Genomic DNA, 17,802 nt, shown 5'->3' on the forward strand with positions numbered 1-17,802 from the left:
ATATATTACTTTAGGAGAAAAGAATAGTATAAACACAATCCTAACAAACACCATACTTCTTCAATTTTCAAAATGACATTTTTTTCATATGTTAATATTTCTGAAATTGGGCTATTTCCTACAATTGATAGTATCTTCAATTAGCTGACAGTTTTTCTTTCTCTCTTAGCAGTAAAATAAGTTGTTAATGTAATTGGTGGCATCTTAGATTCAATGAAATACAGTAATTTAATTATTATTGGATATAAATCTCTTAAATATTACTTTATCCTATCTATGCCTGGACTAAGCATACTCAGATATACACTAGTGATACATGTATTTTACACACACACACAGACACACACACACACACACCAAAGCTTAAATTAATTTCATACTTTCCTAGAGTTCTGGCTGGGGTTATATTATAAGTAGTGGAAAGTTATAAATTAAAAAAAAATTAATTAATTAAGACTTAAGGGCAGGAGTCTTGTGGTCAAACTCAACTCTGCCAAGAGCTATATACTTCATTTCTTTGTGTCTCAGTCTTCATCTGTAAAATAATTAGTGGGTGGGATTATGTAATCATTAAAAGTCCTTCCAGATTTCATATGCTACAGGTCCTATGTAATTGTATGACTTGCTGCTGTTTCATAATGTCGCCGACAATAACTATATAATATCAATAAAGCATGCTCTAAACCCAGACTGAATGAGTTATTAGATAAAGATTGCTTTTCATTTTAGGAAACTCAACACAGCCTACTAAAGGAACAGATTACTGCAACTCTTTTATCAGTATATCTTGGTTATCAGCTCAAGTGCAACTTCTAATAGCATTCAGTATTTATTCACTACAACTCGAGTGCAAACTCTGGTCTATAAGTTTGCACCAAGGTCTAATGTGTTTACTATTGCCCTAATTGCTCATCCAAGTTAATTTCTACAGAAAATAAGGAACTATCTCATAACACTTCAGATATCTAAGTGCCAACCAAAGAACCCAGTGATGTACAGGGCAATGAGAACCCATTAGGCTAACATGCACATTTCAGTATATAGCAATGGTTATATGCTTACTCCAACTCTTTATTACCACATTAGCAAAAGTTGCTTTTGGTTAAGAAGATGGACAGCTGGGAAAGTAAGAGTTTTCTAGAACAGAATCAAGATAGAGCCCAGGTGACAGTGCTCAAAAGAAATGTGCATGTAGCATGCCAGAAACAAAGCCTGTACAAGTAATCTCATTCATTCAACACATATTTATTGAGAGTCTATGTCAAGCACTGTAACAGATGCTTGGGAAACAAAAGTGATCAAGCCAAACATGGTCCTGATTTCAGGAACTACAATCCGGTAAGGGGGTAGTAATAATGCATATTGGATGGGGACCCAAAACAAACTTGGGAGTCAAGGGAGCTCCATGGAGAAGGAAGAGCAAAGCGGATCCTTCAGCAGCAAATGGATGAAAGCGGGGGAGCAGGTGGGGGTTTTGAGAGAGGAGGGTTTTAGGAAGAGGGGGGCTTTAAACTGAGAAAACAGCTCACAGTGAGAGAAGGCATGAGGATTCAGGGGCTGAAGTGAGTGATTCATAGGCCATTTACTCAGCACTTGCCTGTGTCAGGTGACATGGTTGCTAATAGAGATTTTATGGCTTCCCCTTTGTTTTGGTGTACTAATTTGTCCCCATTTTGTTCTTTAGTTTACATTTTTTATTTTATGTAATTAATGCTTAAAATAAAAAAAAAAACCTTATCTGGCCATAGGAGTAATATTCATGGAAGAAAATTTATAAAAAATAAACAAAATCATAGAAAAGAAGACAAAATTCACTCACACTTTGACAGAGATAATTGCTGTTGGTATTTTTTTTTTAACATTTATTTATTTTTGAGAGACAGAGACACAGCACGAGCAGGGGAGGGGCAGAGAGAGAGAGAGACAGAATTTGAAGCAGGCTCTAAGCTGTTAGCACAGAGACAGATGTGGGGTTGAACCCACGAACCGTGAGATCATGATCTGAGCCAAAGTCAGAGGCTTAACCGACTGAGCCACGCAGGCACCCCTGTTGATATTTTCACATACATAAATCTAGTCTTTATTCTATGCATGCCCATATAAGGAAATGAGATCATAAACTACAATTCATTTTTTAAAAAATTATTTAGGGGCGCCTGGGTGGCTTGGTCGGTTAAGCGTCCGACTTCGGCTCAGGTCATGATCTCACGATCCATGAGTTCGAGCCCCGCGTCAGGCTCGGTGCTGACAGCTCAGAGCCTGAAGCCTGTTTCAGATTCTGTGTCTCCCTCTCTCTCTGCCCTTCCCCTGTTCATGCTCTGTCTCTCTCTGTCTCAAAAATGAATAAACGTTAAAAAAATTATTTAAAAATATTTATTTATGTACTGACTAGGTAATACATGTACAGAATAATAGGATTCAAAATTCCAAATGTACAGAGGGGAACGTAAAAAAATGGTAAGTCTCTACTCTGTTCTTGTCCACCAACCATCCATGTTCCCACCCTGGAATGAATGACTGTTTTCAGTTTTCCTTGGCAACTTCTTAATGTCAGAATAAGAAGGCTAGACTTTGAGTTCAGAGCTCAACTTCTTCAGATTTTTTTTTTTTTTTTTTGCCAGATGTTATACTGGGTTGTTCCTTCCCTGGGATACCACCCTTACAAGAAGGCAATGTGTTGTTTCCAGAAGAAAGGGATGGGAAAGCAGCATGCTGGGCATGAAGATCTAGAAGCACCAGAATACAAGTCCCAGGTCCTTTATAGAAGAACATTCTGAGGCATAGATGATGGGACTTCTTTAAGATCATGTGGCTAGTTAGACCTAAAATCAAAAAAATGTGGGATAACTAAAGCTAATTTCCCCATTCTTTCCTCAAATTTCTATAGGTGGATAAATATCCATGTCATTAAATTGATGTTAATGAAATTAACCTGATATGCTTTATTCAGGGTATGAACAAGAATATACAAAGCAGGTAAAATAGTCATTAGAGTCCAGGTTAGAACCTAGAAAAGTAGTTCATTTAAAAAGAAATTTTTTTAATGTTTATTTTTAGAGAGACAGTGTGAACGGGGGGAGGGGGGTAGGGCAGAGAGAGAGGGAGAGAGGGTGACACAGAATCCAAAGCAGGCTCCAGGCCCTGAGCCGTCAACACAGAGCCTGATGTGGGGCTTGAACTCATGGACTGAGAGATCATGACCTGAGCTGAAGTAGGACGCTCAACTGACTGAGCAACTCAGGTGCCTCAAAAAAAAGTAGTTCATTTTTAAAAGAAGGTTAATTTTGTTAACCACTAATGACATTCTTTTACTTAATATAAAAAAATCTATTTTCATTTAAACTAATGCTCATTGTGAAAAAATCTAAACTTTCTTTAAAAAACAAAAATGGACCTTTCTATATGCACTATTATATAAGCTGTTTTTTGTTTTGTTTTGTTTTGTTTTTTTTTACCTCACTGTGTACCTTGGATAACTTTCCATGTCAGTTATATACATCCATTTCATCTTTTCTAATAGCTGCTGGAAATTCTATTAGACACATCCACTAGAATTAATATAACAACTCCCTATTATTGAGCATGTGGGTTGTTTAAAGAGTGTTAATATTATAAACATGCTGTAGTAAATCTCTAAATTCCTAGATGTTGAATTTCTGGTTTAAAGTGTACACATATTTAAATTATTGTATTTATGACAGATTGCACTCCAGAGAGCCTGAATCAATTTACAACCCCACCAACAATGTATCAAAGTGCCCTTTTTACCCACTCTTGGCCATCTTGGGATCTCTCTCAATCTAATAGGCAAAGAATGTTAATCGGTTGTTTAAAAAACTAAAAAAAAAAAAAAAAAAAAAAGTCCCCAACGGGACTAGACTTATCAACTAGCTTTCCCGCTCCCATCTTTTTTAAAATAGCATATATATGAACAGTGAAAGGGAAACTAGGGTATTTTCAAAGTGAAAGTTCCAAACCATTCAAACTAAATACAAGCCATATCACTGCATTCACCAACAAGGATTAAAAACTGCAAAATAAGGATTTTCAGTAAACCCCAAAGAACATTTATATGGAGATCACAAAGATGAAGAAACAGATTAGACTGTTGTTTTAGGAGATGACTTCTCTTGAAATGTGGGTAACACCCTTGAGGCATTTCAGTAAATGGGATCTAAGGCTTTAGGAGAAGAGAATGGCTGGTTAGCGACATATATATGAAGTGAGTCAGAAGGCAGGATGGTCTTAAAAACGGGATGTGCCTGAGCACATACTATATTAGAAAGAAAAATGAGCAAGGTGTTCAAATAGAATAGGCAGTAGTATGTCAAAAACTAAAACAGGGATTTTCATCTTCCTTAAAAACTACTTTTTCTGATATGGCCACTTGGCAGGGTCTTCAATACTCTTTTCCTTGACAGGCATTATTTTGATGAATGGGATAGATCGATAGGGAGGTACAGAATGAGACACCCCCTTTGAAAAAATTATTTATAGGTAATTAGGACCAACTTTTATTATTTATTGGAGAGATAAGCTCTAGAGCAGTGGTTCTCAAACCAGCACCATAAGCATCACCTGAGAATCTGTTAAAAACGCAGAGTTTCAGGCCCTACTTCACAGGTACTGGATCTGAAACTCTGGGGGCAGGGCCAGCAATCTGTGTTTTAATAAGTCTTCCTGGTGATTCTGCTGCATTGCCTTCAGGTAGTTAAGTAATTAAATTATTTACTGTCAGTGTTTTATATGGTGTTTTTTCCTTTTGCAAATCACAGTTAACTTTCTGAAGTTTGGAAAATGTAAAATTAAAAAGGATGATGAAAGACATAGACTGTTTAAAGACATCTTCCTAAAAGGAATATGGTGCTTTAAAAAGAATTCTGTCTGGCATTTTGCAGCGCATGTTTCAGCAAGGGGTGGGAGCTTGCTCCATGTAGAGTGAAATTGCTTTTTCCAGGATGGAAGTTCCCGCAGTCCTTCACAGATGGTCTACATATTTCCATAATATTATATCTACTATGAACTTGTTTGTCATTTGACTCATCTACATAGGCTTATTATGACAAAATGTCATCTTGACCAAAGAAAGTATTTTTCTTAAAAATCTCTGAAAAGAGATCAAAGGCTTTGGCACGAGGCTTTAAATTGGCTGTATTATGTTATGCACATGTTGAAAACTATACTATTTTCCTGGGGAGAAATGTGTTTGAATAGTATCTTGTTAATTTATTTCTTTGGCTAGGCAGAGAAAGCCCTCCTCCAAAATCCTGTGGAAGGTCTATGTACAACTTTTTCAGAAACTGTCAAAGTGTTACCCATAGTGATTGTACCATCTTAATCTGTACTAGCAGTGTATGAGAATTCAAATTGTTCTGCATCCTTACTGATGCTGGTATGGTGGTATGGTAGCCATTCTCTAAGGTCTGTAGTGGTGACTTATGGTGATTTTAATTTACATCTCCTTAATGACGTTGAACATCTTTTCATGTGCTCATTTGCCATTTGTAGATCTTATTATCCAACTAGCCTACTCTTTTTTATTTCAAGAGAAATAAAACCACATGTCCATACAAAGACAGGGATCCTCAGTATGGTCTGAACTATGTCCCCTCCAAATACACATGTTGAAGCTCTAACCCCCAATGTGACTGTATTTGGAGGTAGGACCTATAATGAAGTAATTAAGGTTAAAAGAGGTCATAAGGGTGGGGTCTTGATATAATAGGTTTAGTGTCCTGATAAGAAGAGACACTGTAGGCTTGTGCTAACTATCATGCTTCCCAACAAAGAGGAGGTCATGTGAGCACCCAGTGGGATGGCAGGCATCTATAAACCAGGAAGAAAGGTTTTACCAGTAAGCAACCATGATGGCACCCTGATTTTGGACTGCCAGCTTCCATAACTATAAGAAAGTAAGTGTCTGTTGTCTAAGCCACCCAGCCTGTGGCAGTTTGTTATGGTGGCCTGAGCTGACTGGTACAATCCTTATCGCAGCAGGATTTGTAATATTTGTATTATTTCTAATAGTAAAAAACTGAAAAGCACACAAATGAATGGATAAACAAATTGTGGTTCATACATACTAAGGAATACTACTGAGCAATACAAATGAATGAACTGCTGATATACACAACAACATGGATAAATCTCAATTATGCTGAATGAAAACAGACCAGATTTAAAAAAAAAAGCTAGCACTATTATCCTATTTATAGAAAAGTCTAGAAAATGCAGAGAAGCTATACTGACAGAAAGCAGATCTGTGGTTGCCTGGCAGGTGAGATGTGGTGAGGAATGAGAGAGAAAAATTATAAAGGTACAGGAAGAAACTTTAGGGGTGATGAATACTTTGCTATCTTGATTGAAGCAGTGGTTTCATGTATACATATGACAAACTTATCAAACTATAAACTTTAAATATATGCAGTTTACTGTATGCCAATTATAGCTCAATAAGACTGTTTTAAAAAAAGAAAACAACATGTGGGATCTTCCTATTATCTCTAGGACACTCCAATTTTGTGTTAGATTTTTTTTTTCTTTTCTTCAATCTCTCACAAAGAAATGGAAAAGAAAACGCCTCACTCAGAAAGGGCTTATGTATGAGACTTCACAGCTTTGTACTTTCCCTCCTGAGGGGCCTGGAACAGAATCCTTGCCCCCACCTCAAACCCCCAGCCTTTCCATTACCACTGGCGGTAAAACCAGAACAAAACAAAGTCAAAGGGCATAAAACAGGTAGCAACAAAACTCTAAACTGGAAAACAAGTCATTGCAACTTGGACTTTATCTTTTGTTTTTGCAAGCCCAGGTGACCCTATTGGATATTGTGGTAAAGAATGAAAGTCTGTTATGAAGCCTTTCAATCACATTTGGTAATTTATGTCAGGAACGTTCTGTTACAGAAAAGCCTCCTGAGGTAAAGACGCTAAAATTCAAAATAATGTGTTGGCTCATGTCAGGCAAAACATTGACAGTACAGCCCAAAGTTGGACACAGAATTTGATTAGGAATTCAAAACCTGCTTCAATTTCACAGAAGACTTGGAAGATACAACAGGGTTTGGTTCTTAGCTTTAGGTAAAATTCGCATTAAACATGAGGGTTTATCTATTGCACTTTGGGGATTGTGCTAATTCATGTTTAGAAGGGGCTGAGATATCAGGAAAGGAGAAGCCTTAGAAGGTCCTTTGTGGAAAATCATTATGGAAGGAAACTCCTTCTAAAGTTGCAAATTGTTCATTTCCATTCTACTCGGTTTTTTTTCTTAAAAAAATTTTTTTTAAGTTACTAATGTCCTAGGTTTTAAGCAAATTTTGTGAGTTTTGACCACCTAGCTTGCAAGTGGTAGAGGAGGGAACTCAAAACTATGTTTGATGCCAAAGCTCTTGCTCTAACACTCAATATAAAGTAGGGAAGTTTTCTGGGAGGCCTACCGTCAACCCCGGCCCACGTCCTCTCGGCTCGCATTAACTCGCTGCTGGTTCCCAGCTGGAGAGCACCGACTGCACCTGCTCCGAAGTCCAGCGGGGCCCGGCCTCATCCTGCGCTCAGCCTCGGCTGCTTGTGCACGGACTCGAGGACCCACCAGGGGTCACTGCAGCCTCAGAGCTATTGTGCCCGCCACTCCTGGACACGACCCGCCGTGCGGAGGGCGTGGGACTGGGAGCGCCGAACGCCAGGGTCCGAGCAGAACTGCGCCCGGCCTTCCTAGAGCCAACCTTCCGTCTCCCCGGGAAACGGCTACAGCAATCAGAACCAGGGCTCCGAACAACCGAGCGGCCGGGGTGGCGCGCGCGGGTTCCGGTGCGGACCTGCCCGCACCTCGCAGTTGGACCACCTCCGCTCCGCCTTCCGCTCTCAGCCGAGACCCCGCCCGGAAGGGGCGCCCCTTCCCGGCCTCTGGGCCCCAGCTTCGTTCCAGGGCTCTCTGCAGACACTCGGGCCCGGCCCAGCTGCACCTGGGCTGCTCCCGCCTGGGGCGCCACCCCTCGCGCTGCCAAGAGAACTTTCCCGGGAGCCGCCGCGGCCTGCGCGCCCAGGGCACACCCCCACCCGCCCGCCAGCGCGTTCCCAGCCTGGGCGCCCTCTTCTCCGCCCGCCGGCGCGCCCGCAAGCCCTCTGACTCCCCACTTCTCTGAAAATCCCGGAGGAGCAGCGCTCCGCCGCCGCAGCAAAGGCGTTTTCGGAGGGCCAGCTTGAACTTAGCCACACACCAACCCCCGTGATGAGTTTCACGGTCCCCAGACGGGAGCCGCGTCCCGCCACGAGCTGACTTGCACTCGCCGGTCTTGGTAAGGAGCCCGCTGCCCTTTCCGATACTTCTCGGGGTTCTGGGTGGCCGAGGTAGACTGAGTGACGATCCTCGCCACTGGCCCTGCCGTGGGACTGGGACGTCGCGGGTACCCCTGACACAAAGGAACAGCCGAGTGTTCCCCAGTCGGCGGACCGGATTGGGGGCTGCGGGGTGGGGTCGGAGCTGGAAGTGGGAGCCCTCCGGGGACTCCGCAGGGGAAGGAGGCCGGGTGTCTTGGTAGCACTCCGGCCGGGGACAGGCGGAGGGGGCTGCACAGCTCCCAAGGGTTTCCTCGTCTGGGGAGGGCCTCGAGCTCGCATTCCTCCCTTTTCTTGCTTTTTGCCCCCATTGCCAGACGACTTTTGTCGTCCCCAGGACTGCGGGAGGGGCCGCGGCGCCCCCGCCTTCGGAGGAGCCCGAGCCGCAGGATGCGCGGGGACGCGCCGCCGCCCTCTGTGCTCAGTTCCGCCGGCGCTTCCCCGGCGGCTCCCGGGCGCTGACTCCCGGGCTTCTCCGCCCTCCTTCCCTCCAGCCGGCGCCGGGCGGCTCGTCCGCGCGGCCCTGGACCTCGCCGGGAACCGGTCCCCTCGCCCTGGCCCCGGCGCGGACAATAAATTAATGCCTCGCGCTTGAGGGGAGGGGGCGGCTCGGCGCCTGGGTCGCAGCTTTCTCTCCTGGCTGGAGACGGCCACAGCCAACATGGGCTGCTTCTGCGCTGTTCCAGAAGAATTTTACTGCGAAGTTTTGCTTCTGAATGAATCCAAGTTAACCCTCACCACCCAGCAGCAGGGCATCAAGGTAGGCGCGGGCCGGGGGCGTGTTCCGGGGATCGGCAGCCGGGCGGGCGCGGGGGTCCTAGGCTTTGTCTGAGGGCTGTCACGGGTCTCGGCCAGCGACTGCTCTCTGCGCGGTGGGAAGGAGCCGCAGCTGCCCTGCTCTCAGGTGGAGTGTGGACGTGTCGGGGTGGATTCACTTCGAGTCCCTTCATAAAGGGAAGTAAGTTTCACGTCTCAAAGGGTGTTCGCTCATCGACTCTCAGCTGCAACCCACAGTCCTGCAACTGAGACCCAAACTCTTCCCCGGACCGGTTTCCTCCAAAAGCATCTAAGGCCCCCGCAGCTCCAAAGACGCGCAAACCTGAATATACAGGCTGAATACAGTGTTGAAGGCACGATTTCCCGTGGCCTTGTTGAGGCTTTTTTCTGTTAGTGTCATTGGGGAAGTAATCTAGTTGACTCGCAGAAACACATTTACTGGGTGGCTGTGATTGTGTTCCCTGGGTTTGTAGATGAGTAATGCTACGTTTGGACGGAAGATAATTTCCAGTTCCACAAGCGAACTGGTTTTATCCCCATATTTAAGTAAACATCTCTCAAAGCGACTCGGTAAATAACTTTGCGCCTGTCTGTAGGTCATTAAAATGGAATCACTACTATTAACCTAGAGAACCCAAACAAAAAGGCTGTGGGAGATTGCAGAGATCCACTTCCTTAATTTTGAAGAGTTCTTATGTTTATGGTTGACAACCTGACCGACGCGCCTGCGCGCTTGTTTTGCTCTTGCAACCACGTAGTTACCAAAAGGTGATCGGAATTCGGAACGTTTTGTTTCTCTTTCTCCGTATTTAAATCACGGGAGCTTTTTAAGTAACCTTAGCAGCTGAGTCTGGTGAGGGGCTACCGCCCCCCTCCCCCCCCCCCACTATTGTCCCCCACTCTCCATCCTGGCAATGCTGGAGGTCTGAGAAAGAAGTTCAAGCTGCCAATATCCTCTTCTAGTCTTGTATGTCAGAAGTTAATCCTAATGGCGTAGGCCCTGGTCATTTCCTTGTGTGAATCAGTTTTTACATAGCTTTATGCACGCCAGAGTAACTGTTCCTGGCTAAAAGCTTCAGCTTTGATGTTACCATTCTTGGTGTACAGAATTCTAATTTCACAGGTGTCGTTCTTCTGCTGGAGATGGGGGCGGGGGCAAAAATGATCAATTAAAGTCACAAGATAAAGTTAACCCTTCCTTTAGGAAATTGTTTTGAGCAGTTGTTTTCCAGTAATTATAAAAAGCAAAAGTCAATCAGATTCTCGTTTGGTGTTTCCTTTAAAAGCCAGGAAAAGACTCTTGGAAAAGGGTGTTTCATATTTTATATTTTCACCTTTCTTTATGTTCCACCCCTCCACCCCCATGAAATCAGGAAAAGAACTTTTCAAGATGATGTAACATTCTTTGGTGTACTGTGCAAATAGGCAAAAATAAAAAAAAAACCCATAAATTTTTGATAATACATAGATTCTCTTTGGCTTGGGGAAAGAAACCATTAGAAAAAGATAACGGATGATCTGATACTAAACCAACAAAGAAATCTTTCTGAAGTGCAAAGTCTATAAAGTCATCTGGAGTGTGAGCTTCCTATTTAATCATGAAAGCCATATCCCTGTCAGCTGTGGAGCATGTACATTATTCTGTCAAGAGAGCAGCCAAGACTCGGGATCAAATGGAATAATTTTGTCAAAGAAGCATGAATAAAAAATCCTGATCCATAATTGCTTTTTATAACCTGATGGCGCTTATCTTGTTTTACAAATATGTTGAAAATTGGTGAGTGATTCAAAGGCAATAGCAACTTTATAATGCTGTTATTTTGGATATGTGCCATTTAACTAAACAATAATTTAAGCAGGCTTTTGTTGGAAGTAATCATTTTGCAACAGGCTTGGCCTCTTTCAGTGTCACAAAAGCATGCCACGATTATTTTGATGGCCATATGTGTAACACAGATGTTGTCTGCTGAAGTTAACCACATTATCTGTAACTACCAGGCTACCATGAAATGCATGTGTTAAGCACCTATCTACTTGTGGTATGTACTAAATTAAACACATATGTGTATTTATAAATGTAATAATGTACGAACAGCATCTCACGTGTAGATGGTATTCAAACGTTGAATGGATATGTGTATATTATTCTGTACATACTTCGCGTTTTCTTTTTAACTCCTTTAGTTATGAGTGAAATAGTAAACTAAAATGTAAATGAAATAGCCAATAACTATAATGGTGTTTCCCCTTGGAAAAGTACATTTGAAAACTTTTATTATCATTAAAGTCAAAATTAAGCATATGACATCAATTAGCCCATTTCCCTCCTGAAATTAAAATAGAAAAATCTTTTTGTTTTTAAAAAGTATTTTCTAACATTTTGAGATGACCCTTTTCCATACTCTATCTCAGATGAAATAAAGACCATTAATTTTGCATTAAAATTATTCACCTATTTCATTCTTTCATGGAAGGAATTTTACTGATTATTAAATAGTCACTTAAGAATTTGCTTGTATTACTGTTATAATAATGTATTGTGAGTTTAAAAAAAGATTAATTATAGTAAATTTAAGTAGAAAAAATAGAGAAGCATGGTAAAACATTTTTTCTGTGTGGCATTTTGAAAAACACTTTCTGGATTTGTTGAAGCACCCCATTACAAAGTTAGTTATGAAGTGATTTTCTGCAACTTAGATCAAAGTCTTTCATCAACAAGAAAAAAATTGATGTGTTTGTTCCCATGGAAAGGCACTTCAGCCTTGAGACGATGGTTACACGTCTTCTATGTCAAGATGAGTAGCAATTAAATGGAAAATAATTTTCTATTAAAAAAACATAATATATTTGTATTCATACTAACATTATGGAGAAATGTGCTTCTTTTTTTTTTTTTTAGAGGTAACCTCACCTTGACAAGCTGGAAGTCTTTGGCATGCAGTTTGAGCCCTAAGATTTATAAGAATCTTATAAATAAGGTTTATATAAACTGAAAGCTATTGGTGGTGTGTTGACCCCCACACAATAGCTTTTAGCTATTTGTTCTATGCTGCTATCTCTGTTGTTTATTTAAGTAAGCATTTCTGCTGTGGTTGGTCTTTTGGTTTTTTTTGAGCAATGTTTGTTCAGGGAAACTTTTGTTACGTCCTTTGTCACTCTCTGTGCTGGGGGACTAAGGGTCTTTCTTTTTATTGTCTGAGAGAGCAAAATTTGACTGTAGCTCAAACTACTGGTGTAAGTTGATGTTTGATTAGCAAAAGATTTTCAGGGAAAAACAAATCACAAGGTTTGATTAGAAATTTAGTCCTCAAAGTTGCTGCTACAAATATGAACTGGATTAGTATTTTTGTTTCAGGGAGGCTGTTGTGCTCTGAGCAGTAATGTAATAAACACTGACGTGCTCATTTTCCCCTTGTTGTATTTGACTAAATTAATGAAACCAATATGACAGCAAGATGGAAATTCCATTAACTTTTTAAAAGGCATTATTGAGATATACAATTTCACACATTTGAAGGGTACAGTTTACCCATTAACTTTTAAATGAAGTTACTTCCTAATCATCCTGAGGTTTCTGAGGGAATATTGTGAGTCAGTTTTGATGCTTCAATCAGAAACTTCCTAATAAACTAGAAAAACAGAAAGTGAAGACTTAAATTATATGCATCTCGGTTACCAAGAATTATAATTTTTAGTCCATTTGGACTGGTGAGGAAAATGCCTAAGAAGATTGAGAAGACAGTGAAAAGCAGTAGTGGTTCATAAATCATATTAAGTATATAGGTGAATACCTGTATCTTTTAACATCAGCCTCATAAGATACAGAGTCAGGGACCTGATAAATGTAAGATGAAGCAAGTAATCGTACACCAACATTACTGTTAATGTGAGATTGGCTGTGGGTCTTGATTGGTTGGTAAATTAGATGTGACTGGGTTAGATGTAGCCCTCACTGACGCTGCATCTTCATTTCTGAAATTCAAATAGAATGTCCATGTTGTGTCTGTTTAAGATGGACTCCTATATTAATCCTCCTTCAAAGATTCTTTTTTGTTTTTAAAATTATTCAAACTGTTTTCAGCTTTATTAAGGTATCATTGACAAATGAAATTAAACTGTACAACATGATTTTGTAGAATATAAGTTGTGAAAGGATTCCCACCATCCCACCACTGAGGTAATGAACACATCCATTACTTCACATAAATTACCTTTTTGTTGAGAGTACATAAGTTCTGCTTTCTTGGCAAATTGCATTTCTACAATACAGCCTTATCAAGATCCCCAAACTGTAAATGCTCTTTCAATTTTATAACAAGTTTTTTTTTCTTGAAAAAATTATTAAAAATACCATTTATCATCTATGGCTTGAAAGTGATTTGTAAGTAGTTTGAGGGAGAAGCATTGTCGGTTACCTCCAGCAGCTAATGGCTGTCCTTCTCCAAGTGCTTCTAATTTCCTTGTTTTTTGGTGGACTACACTTTTTTTTTTTTAGTCCTGTTAATATAATTTTTCTTGAATTCTGTAATGCTAAACTTGAACTGACTTTGAACTAAACTTCAAATAATGCAGAGCTGTTGGGGGCGCCTGGGTGGCTCAGTTGTAGGAACATGCGACTCTTGATCTTGGGGTCATGAGTTCAAGCCCCAAGTTGGACATAGTCTACTAACAATAATAATGATAATGATGATGATGATGATGATGATGATAATACAGAGCTGTTGTTGCTCTTGAGCATGGGTGGTGTCTTCATCCATTTGGGCTGCTATAACCCATACTGTAGACTGGGTGGCTTATAAACAAAATAAATTTATTTCTCATAGTCCAGCATGGTCAGGTGAGGGCCTTTTTCTGGGTGAAAAACTTCTTGTGTACCCTCACATGGCAGAAGGGGCTGTGGAGCTTTTTTGGCCCTCTTCTGTAAGAGCAGTAATCTTGAAGGCCCCAGCTCCTAATGCCTTGGGGGTTAGGCTTCCAACATAATGGATTTTAGGGGCACACAAACATTCTGACCATAGTAGGTGGTGATAAAGTTAAATCTATATAGTAGAGACAAAGGTCCAGACTCTTCTTTTGATCAGCAGATGGACAGTAGTTTGTTATTTTTATTAAGACACTTACAAAGAAAATGGGAAACTCTTCTCTGATGGTTTGTGTCAAGTTGTATCTCAGTGTAGGGTTAGACAATTCTTTGTTGTGGGAGGTTTTCCTGTCCATTGTGGGATAACTGTATTCCTAGCCTCTACCCATGAGATGCCCGTAGCACCTCTTGTCCATTTGCGACAACCAAAAATATCCCCAGCTGTTACCAAATGTCTCCTGAGGGGCAAAAGACATAAATTCCAAACTGCATTGTTTGCGTTAGCACCCTACCTTATCTAGACCTTTAGCAGTTCTGAATGCCTACCCAAATGACTTGGTCTGTGGATACATGGAAATGTTCACTTTCCCAAACGTACCAGACTCTTGTGCCTTTTTAGGCACTGGATTCCTGCTGAGTGGTGCACCCTTTTACCTTTCCCTAAGTACACACTCCTCTGGATTCATCCTTTAAGACTTGAATCAAGTGTCCTACTTGCCAGGAAGCCTTCAACCCAGGCTGACCAGGCAAACTTAAGTGCTAGTCCTGGCCTCACATACGCCCTGTAATAGCACTTAGCGCATTGCAAGCATTATTTCTGGATACATCTGTCTCCTCCGGTAGCCTGTGAGCCCCTACCTGTGGTCCCCTAGCCGCTAGAGCTACACACCTCATGCAATAGATGCTTATTAACTGTCGTTTGAATAGAGAGTTGAAAGGAGTGATGTTACAGCTGGAACAGGACACATTGAAAATCTTATGGATAATGAGGTTCCTTTGCCATTTTATTTCTACTAGAAAAGGTCTCAGAATAAAGTAAACCTCACTGTGAAAAGTCTGTTGCCAAGATACTCTAATTTTTATATTGATAATGGGTGGAAAATGAGATGGTGCTGTGGACTGAATGTATGCAGCACACTGAACAGCTGATGAGCGGCTTTTTCAGAAAACCCGAATCATACCTTTTTTGTATCATAGAGGTTAGTATTCCGTCTTTCCGTCTCTCTCTTTCTTTATTTCTAAAATAAAGAAACTTTCCACTTAGAACTTGAGTCTTTTGGAAGAGGGGCATGTTTCGAGAGTGGAAGATAGATTCTCACACATCAGTTACTTTTTCTTGTCTCCTATTCTGTAAACCACGTGAGGACATAGTCCGTTGGTTTCACGGTGTGGGTTTACACAATCAGGGGCCATTGTGTAATTTTTATCTTGCCATGCCACCCATTTTACTCTTGAAGCTGCGTAAACCTCATCTGACACTGCTGTAAGGCTTACTGGCACAGACAGTGTCAAAAGTTAGATATTATGTTTTTAAAATGTTTCATTTATTTGAGAGAGGGAGAGAGCGCGAGCGCACAAGTAGGGGAGGGGCAGAGGGAGAGAGAGAGAATCCCAAGCAGGCTCCATGGGCAGAGTTCGATGCGGGGCTCAATGTCATGAACCGCGAGATCATGACCTGAGTCAAAATCAAGAGTCAGACACCCAAATGACTGAGCCTACCCAGGTGCCTCAAATACTGGGTTTTTATGACAAATAAGTTTTCAATTCCTATGCACAGTGTATTTTTCTGCAGACCAGATACAAACATGACAAGTCAGAGGTCAGATTTACCATGCCTCTCCAGCTTCTCTGGGGTTGACTGCTTTGTCTGAGCTGTCTGCAATATTTCAGCCTCAGTGCTCCTCACCAGCCTGCTTTGGGTTGTAATGAGTAACTGCCATTTTCTTCTGCATCACAAGATGTGTTTCTAAGTTTCATGTATTAAGATTGACCAGGCATCACTTGTTTAGGTATAGCCTAGGTGCGTTAAGGTCAGGAACCAGCCCGTTTAGTGTATGACTTGAAAAGCCCGTTAACTACATTTTGGTGAGTCTGTACCATTCTAAAAAATGTGGATTGCATTCTTGCATCCTCTGAGCCATGTATGTAGTTCTTGTTTGTTTGTTTAAGTGGAACAGCCACTGTTCCTTAGTGCTGCCTACTGTTAATCCATTACTCTAACTAAACATTTTGCTTAGGAGATTCCCCAAAGGCTGAGATGGCTCCCCCAGAGGCTTTCCTAATAATAATCCTGAAGACATGAAAGGGCCTAGCAGTGGCTTCCAAATGTGTGAGAAGTTTGTTTCTAAGGGTATTGAGATGCCAAGAGGAAGTTAGGACAAGGGAGATGGTGGCAGGCAAGGAAAACCAAGAGGTGCTGAGTGCTAGCCCCCATGGACAATAACCAAAAGGTCAGATAGTGGGGGAGGAATTAGCCGACCAAGACTGAAGACAGAACCAAATGTAGCAACAGACTGTTTAGAAATGACATGCGTAAGAACATGAGAAACCACAGTTTATGATGCCAGGGGTTCCCGGCATTGTGGGGATGGTGTCCCAGAATACAGCTTTCCAGACAAACAGTGGCCCGAGAGAGGGTCAGATTCCTGGGCTAGCCTAACAAAGACTGTTTGAGTTTTGGGTCCCACCTTGGTCTTCATTCAGAGCTGAGTTTGAGAGGCAGTCTTGGAGCCTCTGTCACCTTAACTATCACTTGTCAAAACTGGTTTTTCTCTACCATACTTAATGATCCCAACGTAGTCATGGCCCTCATGTGTCACACATGAATCAGGCTTCTAACCTGGATGCTGTGTGACCACCTTCAGCCTCTCCTGTCTCACCACCTCCATCCCATGTTCAAACCCTGCTCTGCTTGTGACTGGCCACGTGACTCTTCCCTGGAACTAGGCTCTGCTTCCTCATCTGTAAGTTGGGGGGCATGATAGCTGCTGGATGACTGTAGAATTTGAGAAAAAAATGTAGGCACATAGGATTAAAAGGTGCTCAATAAATGATAGTTATTATTATGCACGATCTATTATTTGCTAATAAATTTCTTTGTGAATTCCAGTTTGTGATATCTAACCCCTTGTTCCTGCCCAAAGTGATGCTGTCTCTCTGAGGGGGTGGGTGGGTGTTAGAAATTGGGGAATAGGGTGGTTGATATTCATAGATACAAGTGATCTGTCAGATCTCTTTCGCCTCACGTTGCCTCAGCTACCACTAGAAGGCTGAAACTCTACATCTGTACCCCTAGGCCAGACTTCCTTCCTCTCACCTGAATTTTACTTCTGATTGCCCACTGGCTATCACACAAGATGCTTAAGCCCATCATCACTACCCCTTTGCTCCCTCTAGTCCTGCTCCTTCTGTGCTGCCTAGTTTGGTGAATGAGACCACACTTGGTCTTTACCAGTTAAGATGTTTTGGTTTATAGTTACAGAGATCTGACTGCAAACAGCTTTAATATGAGGAAATTTGTTTGCTCACCTATCAGGGACTCTGGGGACAAGGATAGGAGTTGAGGGTGGGTTGATGACATCAAGGCCCCAGCTTCTCTCCATCTCTTCTGTGCTCTGACATCTTGGGAGGGTGTCATCAGCAGGTGGTAGCAGACGTTTGTGGAGATGATAATCGTACATGGCAGTATGTGAGATAGGAGTAGAGATGGCCTATTTTTTAGGAGAGAAGACACTTCCTCCAGAAGTCCCTCAGCAGACCTCCCCTTGTGCCTTTTAGCAGGAGTCTTGTGGTCGTTCTTGAGCCATAATGGCAATGGGATCACCTTTGGGG

The 17,802-nt window shown here is 41.7% G+C and overlaps 2 protein-coding genes across 7 annotated transcripts in view; both read left to right on the forward strand.

The window, feature by feature from the left end:
- Positions 1–8,784, forward strand: part of LOC128778382 (proline-rich protein 36-like) — a 75,492-nt gene extending 66,708 nt beyond the window's left edge. Inside the window, exons 7-8 of the mRNA XM_053907671.1 lie at positions 7,491–8,293; positions 8,671–8,784. Of these exons, the coding sequence (XP_053763646.1) occupies positions 7,491–8,201 (711 nt within the window). The 3' untranslated portion in view covers positions 8,202–8,293; positions 8,671–8,784. The remainder of the gene's footprint in view (positions 1–7,490; positions 8,294–8,670) is intronic.
- EPB41L4A (erythrocyte membrane protein band 4.1 like 4A) overlaps positions 8,697–17,802 on the forward strand; it is a 252,054-nt gene continuing 242,948 nt past the window's right edge. For all 6 annotated transcript variants that reach the window (XM_019450505.2, XM_019450508.2, XM_019450506.2 and 3 more), the window contains exon 1: positions 8,697–9,093. In XM_019450505.2, coding sequence (XP_019306050.2) covers positions 8,995–9,093 — 99 coding nt within the window. In that variant the 5' untranslated portion in view covers positions 8,697–8,994. The remainder of the gene's footprint in view (positions 9,094–17,802) is intronic.

The sequence above is a fragment of the Panthera pardus genome, unplaced genomic scaffold (genome assembly GCF_024362965.1).
Source record: "Panthera pardus isolate Hobbes unplaced genomic scaffold, ASM2436296v1 HiC_scaffold_2, whole genome shotgun sequence".
In the NCBI taxonomy this organism is placed as follows: domain Eukaryota; kingdom Metazoa; phylum Chordata; class Mammalia; order Carnivora; family Felidae; genus Panthera; species Panthera pardus.